The sequence below is a fragment of the Panulirus ornatus genome, chromosome 14, assembly GCF_036320965.1.
Source record: "Panulirus ornatus isolate Po-2019 chromosome 14, ASM3632096v1, whole genome shotgun sequence".
In the NCBI taxonomy this organism is placed as follows: domain Eukaryota; kingdom Metazoa; phylum Arthropoda; class Malacostraca; order Decapoda; family Palinuridae; genus Panulirus; species Panulirus ornatus.
In genome coordinates this window covers 44,664,435-44,679,316 of record NC_092237.1, presented here as the reverse complement: position 1 = coordinate 44,679,316, position 14,882 = coordinate 44,664,435, and the positions used below count along the sequence as shown (strand labels likewise).

Sequence of the window (14,882 nt, the reverse complement as noted above, 5' to 3'; positions counted from 1 at the left end):
AGTAAACATAGGCTTCCACAGTAACATTTAATGTTCTTAATTAAATTTTCATTATGCACAAAGTTAATATGTTCATTTAGACTAGCATCTCCATTCAGACGTATTGGCCTTACACACAAAACAATGTTGTTCCATGGTCAAAAAATCATTCCTCAGACATTCTCATTTGAAGCATAGCCTTAAAAATTTTGCTCATTGCATCTATACATCCCTTTGTGCTCTTCCTCTCCTTGTTCTTTCAATTCTACAAGTTTATGTTTTTTCACCAACTTCTCATCTGTGCACCAAATATGGGCTTGGAACCCCCACTGCTAGAGTTTTCAAGTCTCCTCACCAACAGTGCCAATTTTCCTCATCTCACTCATCACTCAAGCAAGTTGATCTTTTCCATTATTCATGTGCATTGCTACTCTTTTTATCTGCCTGTGTTTTGTGATCTTCCACCATCAAATACATACCCCTTACACTTTTGCTCTCAAATCTTGCTGTACTTGTACATACTTCTGTGCCATCATCCCTAAACAATTCTCTTAAGTAATTCCTTCATTTCATACAAATTTCTTGCACTCTCCTAAGCCATCCCCCAAGTTTTTATAATACTCTCTTGCTTTTCATATATATCTCCTTCCAAAACATATCGTTATGCTTTACTTAGATTCATTATATCCTGCTACTAAAAATTTGTGTGTGGGACATTGTGCCCTTGTGTTCATGCATCTCTCTGTAGACACATTCTTGTGAGCATGATAATATGATAAAAACTTCATACTCACACTATAGGTACCTCCAGTGGTGATGACAGAATTATTAGAATTTAGGTCTTGTAGTTTCATAATTGTGCATAGTAATTAAATAGTTTTGAGTGAGAAAAATGTGGTCATAATGGGTGATATGATTGCAAAAGTGAGATGTGATGATATTGATGAGATAGTAGGTAAATAGGGAGTACCTGGAATGAATGAGAATGGAAGTTATCTTTTGGATGTTTGTGCTGAGAGAGGTTTATTCCTTGCAAACACCTTTTTTCAGCACAAGACAATGCAGAGATATACATGGATGAGGAATGATGGAAGAGAAGAACGAAAAGCTTTGATTGAGTATGTGGCAATGGATGAAAGGTTGAGAAAGGCTGTTCTAGATGCTAGAACTGTGACAGGATCCTTTGGAGACTATGCCCATTTTGTAGATCTTTTAGGGATGAGGATCAGGGAGAGGTGAGGGTATGGTGTAAGGAAGAATAGAAAGGTAAAAGTGTTGGCAAGTGAGAACATGAATCAGAAAAAATGCAGGAGGAGTATGAAAGGAAGGTAACTGAAAGTTTTAATGGAAATACTGTGATTGTAGGGATTTAGTCATTTGTGAATGACTTGTTTAAGATGTTTAGAAAAATACTAGTAAAGGTTGTAAAATTAGTAGTTGGATACAGATATAGGAATAAAAAGGGCAATGCATGGTGGATGGAAGGTTTTAGAAATGTTTGGGAAGACAAAAAAGGCATATGGTAGATTGCTTAAAAGGAATGTACCAGTGACAGTTCAGCAATGGAGGAGGGAAGAATTTAGAATGTGGTAGCACAATGTTGAAAAGCTGATAGAAGAAAGTAAAGAAAGAATGGATGAAGATTATGGAAGAAAGTTGAGTAAAATGTTTCAGGAAAATGAAAAATTGTACTGGAAGGAGTTGAAAAGGGAAAGAGGTGGATGTGAGAGTGGAAATGTTAATGTGAGAAGTAAGGGAGGAGAGTTGTTGAATCAAGAGAAGGAAGTGAAAGGAAGATGGAAATCAGTTTTGAAGAACTGATGAATGTGGGTGAAGGGAAGGCAGTTGTTACATGCATGGGTATGGAGGATGGAAGGAAGGGGATACAGGTACAAGGGCCCATAGCAAAAAGGGAGGTAAGAAGGGCAATAATGAGGCTGAAGGTAGGAGAAGCACATGGAGCTACTACAGCTGAAATGCTGAAGTGTGGAGGAGAAAGTGTGATAGAAAGAACGCACCTTGTATTTAATTTAGCATGGAAACAGAATGTTAGCCTGAAAGTGAAAGCTATTCTTGTTCCTCTATTCATAGGTGTTAAGGATGTATGTAACAATTATGGGGGAATAAGTCTGTTGAGTATACCAGGAAAAGTGTATGCAAGATTGTTGATTGATAAAGTGTTGGAAGTGACTGAATGCAGAATAAGTGAGGAGCAGGAGGAGCAAGGGGGTTTTAGGAAAGCTAGGGGATGGATGGATCAGATGTTTGTGGTAAAGATGACCCTGGAGAAGTATTTAGCAAAAGATAAGAAGTTGTATGCATCTTTCATGGATCAGGAGAAAGCATATGACAAGAGTTGAGTAGAATTCTTTTTTGGATGTGTCAAGGATATATGGGGTAGAGGGACAATTGTTAGATTATGTTAAAGCTTTCTATAAAGGAGCAAATGCATGTGTAAGAGCAGATGGACAGTTGAGTGAGAATATCAGTATACATGTGGGTGTGAGGCAGGGCTGTGTGATGTCACCATGGCTTTTTGATATATATGTGGTTGGAGTGATAAGAGAGATGAAAGCAAAACTAGGTTAACAGGGTGCAGAGACTGAGTGTGGCAGAGATATGGTGGCTTGTGGCAGGCCTGTTTCCGGATGATACTGTGGTGTTTGCTAAGGGTGAAGAGGAGTTGCAGAAAGTTGTAAGTTTTTTATGATGTGAGTATGCATAGGTGATTGAAGGTAAATGCAATTAAGATTAAATGATAGTGTTTAAAAAAGAAACAGGGTGAAAGTATAGATTTTGTAAAACTATTTACAGTGAAAGAAGAAAGTCTGCTTAACTATACTTTGGATGTGGGGGGGAGAAAGACTGGAGGAGGTGAGAGAAAAGAAGTAGTCAGGAGCTATCTTGGGTAAGTTTTGTGATATGGAAGGAAAGATAAGTGAGAGAGCAGTACAGGGATAGAGGTGAAAGTATGGAAGTGAAGAGAGGTTTAAGGGACTGCACAGTCCTCCCAAACCTGTAATATACAAAGTATAGCCATGGAATAAGTCACAGAGGTCAAGAATCCAGGCTGTGGAAATGAGCTATTTATGAGGAACATGTGGTATTAATAGGTGGAATGAAGAAAGAAATGAAGGGATGTATTAGAAATGTGGTATGGCAGGAAATGAATTATGGAGTGGTAGAGTGGGTGAAACGTAATACTTGGAGGTGGTTTGGCATGTGGAAAGAATGCAAGACAAGGAGTTAACAAGGAGAGTGTATGATAGTACAATTAAAGCAGTTGCTGTGAGCAGGTGGAAGTATACTGGAGGGAGAGAAATGGTGGAAGAATGCATGGAATGGTGTACATGAGGGAGGCATATAAAGACGGGGATAAGTGGAAACTCTTGCCGTGGCTACCTTCTTGATGGGAGTTCCCAGAGGGAACAAGCATCAGAGATATAGGTAGATAGATAGATAGAATTCGGAAGAACTTTTTCTTTTTTTTAATTGCTGTAAAGCAGGAGTGCTGAATCCTAAGCTCAGATATGTAATGTGTATGCATTAGTTAAAAGCAAATATCAAGTCCACACACACACACACACACACACACACACACACACACACACACACATGCTTCTTCATCATTCAATTCTTCTCACTCCACTGCCTATTCATTCAATTCCTCTTATAACAATACCTTTTTTTTTTTTTATACTTTGTCGCTGTCTCCCGCGTTTGCGAGGTAGCGCAAGGAAACAGACGAAAGAAATGGCCCAACCCCCCCCCCCCATACACATGTATATACATACGTCCACACATGCAAATATACATACCTACACAGCTTTCCATGGTTTACCCCAGACGCTTCACATGCCTTGATTCAATCCACTGACAGCACGTCAACCCCGGTATACCACATCGCTCCAATTCACTCTATTCCTTGCCCTCCTTTCACCCTCCTGCATGTTCAGGCCCCGATCACACAAAATCTTTTTCACTCCATCTTTCCACCTCCAATTTGATCTCCCTCTTCTCCTCGTTCCCTCCACCTCCGACACATATATCCTCTTGGTCAATCTTTCCTCACTCATTCTCTCCATGTGCCCAAACCACTTCAAAACACCCTCTTCTGCTCTCTCAACCACGCTCTTTTTATTTCCACACATCTCTCTTACCCTTACATTACTCACTCGATCAAACCACCTCACACCACACATTGTCCTCAAACATCTCATTTCCAGCACATCCATCCTCCTGCGCACAACTCTATCCATAGCCCACGCCTCGCAACCATACAACATTGTTGGAACCACTATTCCTTCAAACATACCCATTTTTGCTTTCCGAGATAATGTTCTCGACTTCCACACATTCTTCAAGGCCCCCAGAATTTTCGCCCCCTCCCCCACCCTATGATCCACTTCCGCTTCCATGGTTCCATCCGCTGCCAGATCCACTCCCAGATATCTAAAACACTTCACTTCCTCCAGTTTTTCTCCATTCAAACTCACCTCCCGATTGACTTGACCCTCAACCCTACTGTACCTAATAACCTTGCTCTTATTCACATTTACTCTTAACTTTCTTCTTCTTAACAATACCTACTAGTATTTTTTATTTATTTATTTTGCTTTGTCGCTGTCTCCCGCGTTAGTGAAGTAGCACAAGGAAACAGACGAAAGAATGGCCCAACCCACCCACATACACATATATATTCATACACGTCCACACACAGCACATAAACATACCTATACATCTCAATGTATACATATATATACACACACAGACATATACATATATACCCATGTACATAATTCATACTGTCTGCCTTTATTCATTCCCATCGCCACCCCGCCACACATGGAATAACAACACCCTCCCTCCTCATGTGTGCAAGGTAGCGCTAGGAAAAGACAACAGAGGCCCCATTTGTTCACACTCAGTCTCTAGCTGTCATGTAATAATGCACCGAAACCACAGCTCCCTTTCCATATCCAGGCCCCACAGAACTTTCCATGGTTTACCCCAGACTCTTCACATGCCCTGGTTCAATCCATTTACAGCACGTCGACCCCAGTATACCACATCGTTCCAATTCACTCTATTCCTTGCCCGCCTTTCACCCTCCTGCATGTTCAGGCCCCGATCACTCAAAATCTTTTTCACTCCATCTTTCCACCTCCAATTTGGTCTCCTACTTCTCCTTGTTCCCTCCACCTCTGACACATATATCCTCTTGGTCAGTCTTTCTTCACTCATTCTCTCCATGTGACCAAACCATTTCTACCAAAATCTACTAGTACAGTACCATATACCCCTGGCAGCCTCGTTCAATAAATGAAAGCTCCGTTCTGCATGTAGGGACCTGCCTTTTGGAGTTACATAAATTATTGTTACCATTCCAAGAGTCTTTAGTTGTTCCTGAGTTTTCATGGCTGACTGGCTGTTAACAAAATTAGAATGCATTTTTGTTGTTGACAAAAAAAAAAACAGTTGAAGAACATTTAGCAAGGAGGATATTTGGATGACTATGAGAAGTGCACTCATAAGTATCATTCCCGTTTCCTGTTACAAAGTTTCTTCTTTGGTTTTAGTTTAAATCCTTAACCATTATGTATAATCATATGAGATTCCAAAATATCTATGTATATCAAGAGGGTCTTTTGAAATGGTTTGGACATATTGAGAGGATGAATGATAAAAGGATGTATGAGGGTAGACTTAGAAGTCAAAGGAAACAAGGAAAAGGGGGGAAATAGAGTGAAAGATTCTTTGATCAGGGCCTGAACATGCAGGAGGATATGAGATGTGAAAGGGATAAAGCGAACTGGGGCAGTGTAGCATACACAGGACTACAGGTTGTCAGTGGGCTGAGCCAGGGCATGTGAAGCAAGTAGGGTAAACTACAGAAAGGTCTATAGAGTCTGATAATGGACAGGAGACTGTGGTGTTGGTGTATTATAGATGACAGCAAGAGGGTGGATGTAAGTAAATGAGGCCCTGTCTTGTTTTGTTCCTTGCCCTACCTCACTAACATGGAAGATGGTGAACATGTATGAAAAATATCAAAAGGAACTGCAAAGTAGAAGGAATTCCAAGGAATTTCTTACACTTAGGAATGTGCCTTAACGTGTTTTAAAGATATTTGCAGATATACATGATAGTAACAGTAGTGTTTAAAGAAATATTATGTATGTGACAGCTTCTCCCATCATTACTTATGTCACAGTTTGTTCAGGTTGAAGTGAGGAACCTACAGAATGTTTGACTACTGAGTTGTTTTGTATTATCAGAAGAACTGCAAAATACACTACATGAAATTAGACTAGGTTGTCAATGTGTGTTTCATTATCATCAAATGGATTAAGTTTGTAACAGCAGTATCACAGTAAATTTCATTTGCATTCTATTCCTAGTATATAGCTTCTTAATTCACTCTTGAATTGTTTAGATTAATTAGATAAGAGGGTACTGCATACTTAGCATCATACCATTTTTCCATACCTGAATTTGTGAGAATAGTATCTTAAAGTTATTGATGGTACAATTTCTGTTTACTTTTAACACTTAGTGTCTAAAGCAGTCTCAGTATTGGGTAGCTTAAGCTTTATTTAAAATCACAGGATAAGGTTAACTTTATAGCAGTGGGTATTACTGGGGATGGATATGAACTTAGAAATGCAAGTTTGTTTTTAATTTTCTTTTATATACATCTGTCTGTATAGATGTGTCACAGCTATAAGAATGACACTTTATTGGCCATCAAGGTTGTATTTATAAAGTAGTGAGGATACAGACATATGATACAGTGGCCTGGCTCCTTTGTGAGTCAGTTATCCTGGTTAATAATCTTTGTACTTTTTCGTTTATCAAGCAAGTGGGCAATAATCAATATAACAGGTAGTTATACATGTAGGCTTTATTTGTAAAATAATTGCGGTCATGAAATTGAATAGTAACCTGTTGATAAAGACTATTAAGACAAGTTCAGGAAAATGTCAGAATAAAAATGGTAGATGTTCAGAACATAACTTTGTAATTTACATACACGTTGAGTATTGTTACTTTAGTTATTAAACATCTCATAGTAATTTTTTGATCTTTCAGTTCAGAAGGTACAGGGCTGTTACATTATAGGTCATGAACAAAAAGATCATAAGAAGTTAGCTTTTACTCAGACTTAGACAGTTCATAGTAGAGTAGAGTTATGTAAGCATTTAATATATTATGTTGCTCATGTTAAGAATTTCATCACAGGTGGTGTTGCTGAAGCAGCAATATCATATTCTGGTGACATCTCTGATCCCAGTCGAAAGAAGTACACCCTGGAATACTACATGAATTTAGCTGATGAATTGGTTAAAGCAGGAACACATGTTCTCTGCATTAAGGTATGCACAATTTTTTTACCTGGTTGCTTTTCCTGTTTAAGCAGAAAAGCACCAGGCACAAGTGATTAACAGTTTCATTTGCACAAACCTGGTATTCATATTGAAAGTACTGAAACCAGCACTTACCATTTACAGCCAAGCCTCACGGACTATTTCATGCTTTGACTTTACTGCTTCATGTGCCTAGGCTCAACCCTCTGAGAGGCTATCACTCCCCACATACCACATTGGTCCAATTCATTCTGACCTATGCCTGCCTTTCACCTTCTTAAATGGTTAGGCCCAAAGTCGGTCCTAAAATTTTTTTTATTCTATACTTCCATCTACTTAGCCGTGCCCTTCCCTTTGGTCCATACCTTCCTTGATATGTAGATCCCCATAGTCATTTGTTTTTTGCTCATCCTTTCCATATGTCCATACCATATCAGCACGTACTATAGAGCTATGCCCTTCAGATTGCACTTACCTCTCTCTGTATTATACTTTCATTCCTCATACAATAAGCCCACCTCATGCTACATATTGTTCTCGTGTACTTCATATCAATCATGCTCACCCTCTTCATTCCTTTTAAATTCATGGCCATTTACTAACATTCATTCATCTCAAGTCTGGATAACTGTGTATTGGCACATACTCATCTTCCACACCATGACTCACTTCAACACCCATGTTTTCATCTGCTATCATGTCCAATCCTGTTTATATAAAGCACTCAACATCCTTGAGGCCTTCTCCCTTCAAAACTTATTCTCATACTACCCTGTCTCATCCCCATGCTAAATATCAATACCATATTTTCATTCACATTTACTCTCAACTTAAACCTTTCATACATATTGACTGTGATGCCTTCATGGGTCACCCAGGCTCAAGCGCATAGGTTAGAATCATGGTTCTGGCAGTTGGTCCAGAGTTGATCAAATGGGTACCTGGCTCAGGCTAAGGTTCTTGGGGTGATGAAGAATGTTTGGTAAGAGATTGTTATCTTGGAGTGCAAAAATGGGTATCCTCGAAGGAATATTAGTTCCAACAATGTCATACGGTTGCAAGGCATGGGCTGTTTATAGGGTTGTGTGGAGGAGGGTAGATGTGTCAGAAATTAAATATTTAAGGACAGTGTGTGGTATGAGGTGGTTTGATCGAGTAAGTAATTAAAGGGTAAGAGAGATGTGTGGTAATAGATAAATAGTATGTGGTTGAGAGAGCAGAAGAGATTGTGTTGAAATGGTGTCATATGGAGAGAATGTGTGGGGAAAGGTTCATAAAGAGGATATATGTGTCAGAGGTGGAGGGAGCAAGGAGATGCAGAGACCAAAGTGAAGGTGAAAGGATGGAGTGAAAAATATTTTGAGTGATCAGGGCCTGAACACACAGGAGGGTGAGAGGCATGCAAGGAATAGAGTGAATTGGAGTGATGTGGTATACTGGGGTTGACATTCCATCAATGGCCTGAACCAGATCATTTAAAATGTCCGGGGTAAACCATGGAAAGGTTTGTGGGGCCTGGATGTGGATAGGGAGCTGTGGTTTTGGTGCATTATGCATGACAGCTAGTGAATGAATGTGAGTAGATGTGGTCTTTCTTTGTCTGTTTCCTGGCACTACCTTTCTGATGAAGGCAAGCAGTTATGAATGTGTACATGGGTATCTATGTATTTGTATGTGGATGTTTTTTTTGTTAACATACTTGATTGCTGTTTCTTGCATCTGCAAGGTAGTGCCAGAAAACAGACGAAGAATGGCCCATCCTCTCGTATACTCATATATATACATAGACGCCCATACACGCATATATACATACATATGCATATCACCATATACACATATACATACACATACAAAGACATATACATATATACACATGTACATATTCGTACTTGCTTTCTTTCATCCATTCCTGGTCCTACAGGAAACAGCCTCGCTACCCCCTGCTTCAGCAAGGTAGCACCAGGAAAACAGGCAAAAAAATGCCACATTCATTCACATTCAGTCTCTAGCTGTCAAGTGTAATGCACCAAAACCACAGCTTCCTATCCATATCCAGGCCCCACAGACCTTTCCATGGTTTACCCCAGACTTTTCTTAGGCTCCGGTTCAGTCCATTAACAGCACGTCGACCCCAATATACCACATCATTCCAATTCACTCTATTCCTTGCACACCTCTCACCCTCCTATATGTTCAGGCCCCGATTGCTCAAAATTTTTTTCACTCCATCCTTCCACCTCCAGTTTGGTCCCCTGCTTCTCCTTGTTCCCTCCACCTCTGACACATATATCCTCTTTGTCAATCTTTCCTCACTCATTCTCTCCATATGTCCAAACCTCTCAACCACACTTTTTGCTTCCACACATCTCTCTTACCCTTTCAATACTTACTTGATCAAACTAACTCACACCACGTATTGTCCTCAAGCATTTCATTTCCAACACATCCATCCTCCTCCTTACAGCCCTATCTATAGCTCATGTCTCGCAACCATATAACATTGTTGGAACTACTATTCCTTCAAACATACTCATTTTTGCTCTCCGAAATAACATTCTCTCCTTCCACGCATTCTTCATCACTCCCAGAACCTTCGCCCCCTCTCTTACCCTTGACTCACTTCTACATCCATGGTTCCATCTGCTGCTAAGTCCACTCCCAGATATCTAAAGTGCTTCACTTCTTCCAATATTTCTCCATTGTCCATTCAAACTTTCATCGCTGTTGACTTGTCCTTCAACCCTACTAAAGCTAATAACCTTGCTCTTATTCACATTTACTGTCAACTTTCTCGTTTCACACACTTTTCCAAATTAGGCCACCAACCTCTGCAGTTTCTCACTCAAACCTGCCACTAGAGATGTATCATCAGCAAACAACAAGTGACTCACTTCCCAGGCCCTCTCATCCTCAAAAGACTGCATACTCGCCCCTCTCTTCAAAAGTCTTGCATTTACCTCCTTAACCACCCCATCCATAAACAAATTTAACACCTATGGGGACATCACACACCCCTGCCAAAGACTGACATTCATTGGGAACCAATCACTCTCCTTTCTTCCCTCTCATACACATGCCGCACATCCTTGGTAAAAACATTTCACTGCTTCTAGCAGCTTACCTCCCACACCATATACTCTTAAGACCATCCATAAAGCATCTCTATCAACTGTATCATATTCCTTCTCCAGGTCCATAGATACTACGTACAAAGCCGTCTGTTTTTCTAAGTACTTCTCACATACAATCTTCAAAGCAAACACTTGATCCACACGTCCTCTACCATTTCTGAAACCATGCCGCTCTTCCCCAATCTGATGCTCTGTACATGCCTTCACCCTCACAATCAATACCCTCCCATATAATATCCTAGGAATACTCAACTAACTTATGCCTCTTTAGTTTGAACACTCACCTTTATCCCCTTTGCCTTTGTACAGTGGCACTATGCATGCATTCTGCCAATCCTCAGGCTTTTGACCATGATCCATAATCAACAAGACAGTCACCTCCTTTTTTATACATTCCACTGCAGTACCATCCAAACCCTCTGTCTTGCCAGATTTCATAATCAACAAAGCTTTCACAACCTCTTCTTTCTTTACCAAACCATTCTCCCTTACTCTCTCACTTCGCACACCACCCCTACCTAAACATCCTATATCTGCCACTCTATCATCAAGCACATTCAACAAACCTTCGAAATACTCACTCCACCACCTTCTCACATCATCACTATTTGTTATTACCTCCCCACTTGCTCCCTTCCCTGATGTTCCCATTTGTTCTCTTCTGCATGTTATTTACCTCCTTTCAAAACATCTTTTTATTCTCCCTAAAATTTAATGATACTCTCTCCCCAAGTCTCATTTGTCCTCTTTTTCACCGCTTCATCCTTTCTCTTGACCTACTGCTGCTTTCTTTTATACATATCCCAGTCATTTGCACTACCTCCCTGCAAGTATCATCCAACTGCCTCTCTTTTCTCTTTCACTAACAACCTTACTTCTTCATCCCACCACTCACTACCATTTCTAATCTGCCCACATCCCATCTTTCTCATGCCACATGCATCTTTTGCAAAAGCCGTCACTGCTTCCCTTAATTCATCCTGTTCCTCACCCACTCCTCTCATGTTATTTGCTCTCACCTTTTGCCATTCTCCACTCAATCTCTCCTGGTACTTCCTCACACATGTCTTCTTTCCAGGCTCACTTACTTTCACCACTCTGTTCTCCCCAACATTCTCTCTTCTTTTCAGGAAACCTCTACAAATCTTCACCTTCTTCTCCACAAGATAGTGATCAGACATACCCTTAGCTGCCCCTCTAAGCTTATTAGCATCCAAAAGTCTCTCTTTTACATGCTTGTCAATTAACTTATAATCCAATAATGACTTTTGACCATCTCTCGCACTCACATGTGTATGCTTATCTCTCTTTTTAAGCCAGGTATTCCCAATCACCAGTCTTTTTTTAGCACACAAATCCATAAGCTCTTCACCATCTCCATTTACAACTCTGACCACCCCATGTACACCAATTATACCCTCAACTGCCGCATTACTCACCTTTGCATTTAAATCACCCATCAGTATAACCCTGTCTCATGCATTAAAACTGCCAACATACTCACTCAGCTGCTCCCAAAGCACTTGCCTCTGATAATCTTTCTTCTCATGACCAGGTGCATAGTGATCACCCACTTTCAGATTTACCTAAATTAATCGAGAATTTACTTTCTTGCACTCTATCACATACTCCCACAACTCCTGGTTCTGGAGTAGTGTCTCTCCTTCCTTAGCTCTTGTGCTCTCACCAACCTCTGACTTTACTCCCAAGACTTTCCCAAACACCTCTTCTCCTTTACCCTTGAGCTTTGTTTCACTCGGAGCCAGAACATCTGTTTCACTCGGAGCCAGAACATCCAGGTTTCTTTACTCAAACATACTATCTGTCTCTCCTTTCTTCTCATTTTGGTTACATTCACACACATTTAGACACCTCAATCTGAGCCTTTGAGGAGGATGAGCACTCCCCGCTTGACTCTTTCTTCTGTTTCCCCTTTTAGAAATTGAAATACAAGAGGGGAGGGTTCCCATCCTCCCACTCCTGCCCCCTTTAGTCGCCTTCTACGACACACAGGGAAATACGTGGGAACTATCCTTTCTCCCCAGTATGTATATTATCCTTGGGGATAGGGGAGAAAGAATACTTCTCACGTATTCCCTGCATGTCATAGAAGGCAACTAAAATGGGAAGGAGCAAGGGGCTGGAAATCCACCCCCCCCCCTCATTTTTCCAAAAAAAGAACAGAGAAGGGGCCAGGTGAGGATATGCCCTCTAAGGCTCACTCCTCTGTTCTTAACACTACCTCGCTAATGCGGGAAACAGCAATTATGTATTATAATAATGATGATAATGATAATAATAATAATAATAATAATAATAATAATGATAATAATAATAATAATAATAATAATAATAATAATAATAATAATGATAATGACTGCGAGATGTATAAAAGAAAGAGGCAGGAGGTCAAGAGAAAGGTACAAGAGGTGAAGAAGAGGGCAAATGAGAGTTGGGGTGGGAGAGTATCATTGAATTTTAGGGAGAATAAAAAGATGTTTTGGAAGGAGGTAAATAAAGTGTTTAAGACAAGAGAACAAATGGGAACATCTGAAGGGGGCTAATGGGGAGGTGATAACAAGTAGTGGTGATGTGAGAAGGAGATGGAGTGAGTATTTTGAAGGTTTGTTGAATGTATTAGATGATAGAGTGGCAGATATAGGGTGTTTTGGTCGAGGTGGTGTACGAAGTGAGAGGGTTAGGGAGAATGATTTGGTAAACAGAGAAGAGATAGTAAAAGCTTTGTGGAAGATGTAAGCTGGCAAGGCAAGGCAGCAGGTAGAGGGGCAAGTATGAAGTCTGTTGTGGATGAAAGAGCTTGGGAAGTGAGTCTGTTGTTGTTCACTGATGATACAGCGCTGGTGGCTGATTCATGTGAGAAACTGCAGATGCTGGTGACTGAGTTTGTTAAAGTGTGTGAAAGAAGTAAGCTAAGAGTAAATGTGAATAAGAGCAAGGTTATTTGGTACAGTAGGGTTGAGGGACAAGTCAATTGGGAGGTAAGTTTGAATTGGGAAAAACTGGAGGAAGTAAAGTGTTTTAGATATCTGGGAGTGGATCTGGCAGCGGATGGAACCATGGAAGCGGAAGTGAATCATAGGGTGGGGGAGGGGGCGAAAATTCTGGGAGCGTTGAAGAATGTGTGGAAGTCGAGAACATTATCTCGGAAAGCACTTTATTTACTTCCTTCCAGAACATCTTTTTATTCTCCCTAAAATTTAATGATACTCTCTCACCCCAACTCTCATTTTCCCTCTTTTTCACCTCTTGCACCTTTCTCTTGACCTCCTGTCTCTTTCTTTTATACATCTCCTACTCAATTGCATTTTTTCCCTACAAAAATCATCCAAATGCCTCTCTCTTCTCTTTCACTAATAATCTTACTTCTTCATCCCACCACTCACTACCCTTTCTAATCAACCCACCTCCCACGCATTCCAAGTAGATATAGAAAATCTACTCCTGCCTCACACATCAGTAAACTTTGCTCAAAGATCTCCCACCCCTCACAAACACTACACTAATAAACACATGCACAGTGAAATGACTTGACAACAGCCCTAACAACTCAGTCTTATATACCACCTTATTAGTCATACACCCATCTGAAATCACATTCCACAGACATACGCGAGTCACATCCTCGTGTTGATTCTCAGAACATCACCCTACCCTATGACACTACAAACATTGACTCATTGTATCCCTCTGCCCATTTTACCAGTCCTCACATGCCTCACTGTAGGCCATACAGATTTTGAATAGCCTCATTAACTAATCAACAAAACTGTCTCCTCCTTTCTGCAGAAATTTCATTGCAATCTCATCAACTGCCACTTAGCCTTACTTCATTATACACCTATTTTCCCAAATCCATTCATCAAGACTCTCTCACTCTGATTGCCATCTCATCCCAAGCACATCAGTTCCACCATGCTGCCATCAGACACATTCAGCAGTTGATCAAAGTATTTACCATGCTTCTTTTCCACTTCTTTGCTGGTAACCACTTTTGCTTCCCCTACAGTTGCCTCTGCATGTTCTCTAGTTCTTCTCACACTATTTTCATCTCTCTGAACCTTTTTCTTAATATACTTGAAGTTCTTCAATATGATTTCACTCCATCTCTCTTTTGACTTTTTTTTTTTTAGCTATCATACCTTTCTCTGGACCTCCTGCTGCTTTCTTTCACTTGGAGTTTAGAGTTTACTTTGGAAGTGTTTTTTTCACAGCTTGGGCTGAGTTCAAGCTACTGAGTTGGGTCATTGATCAACCAAACTCTAAAGAGGCCATAGCTTGTAGTTCTATGTAACCATTACAGCCTGGCTGGCTTGATACATTTTGTAAATTCTTATCCAGAATCTTAGATGTTTCTGATGGCAGTAGGTAGTTTATTGAATAGTCT

General features: G+C 40.3%; 1 protein-coding gene across 4 annotated transcripts in view; it reads left to right on the top strand.

The window, feature by feature from the left end:
• PCB (Pyruvate carboxylase) overlaps nt 1-14,882 on the top strand; it is a 437,613-nt gene that overhangs the window by 350,365 nt on the left and 72,366 nt on the right. For all 4 annotated transcript variants that reach the window (XM_071669755.1, XM_071669754.1, XM_071669756.1 and 1 more), the window contains one exon: nt 7,222-7,355. In XM_071669755.1, the coding sequence (XP_071525856.1) occupies nt 7,222-7,355 (134 nt within the window). The remainder of the gene's footprint in view (nt 1-7,221; nt 7,356-14,882) is intronic.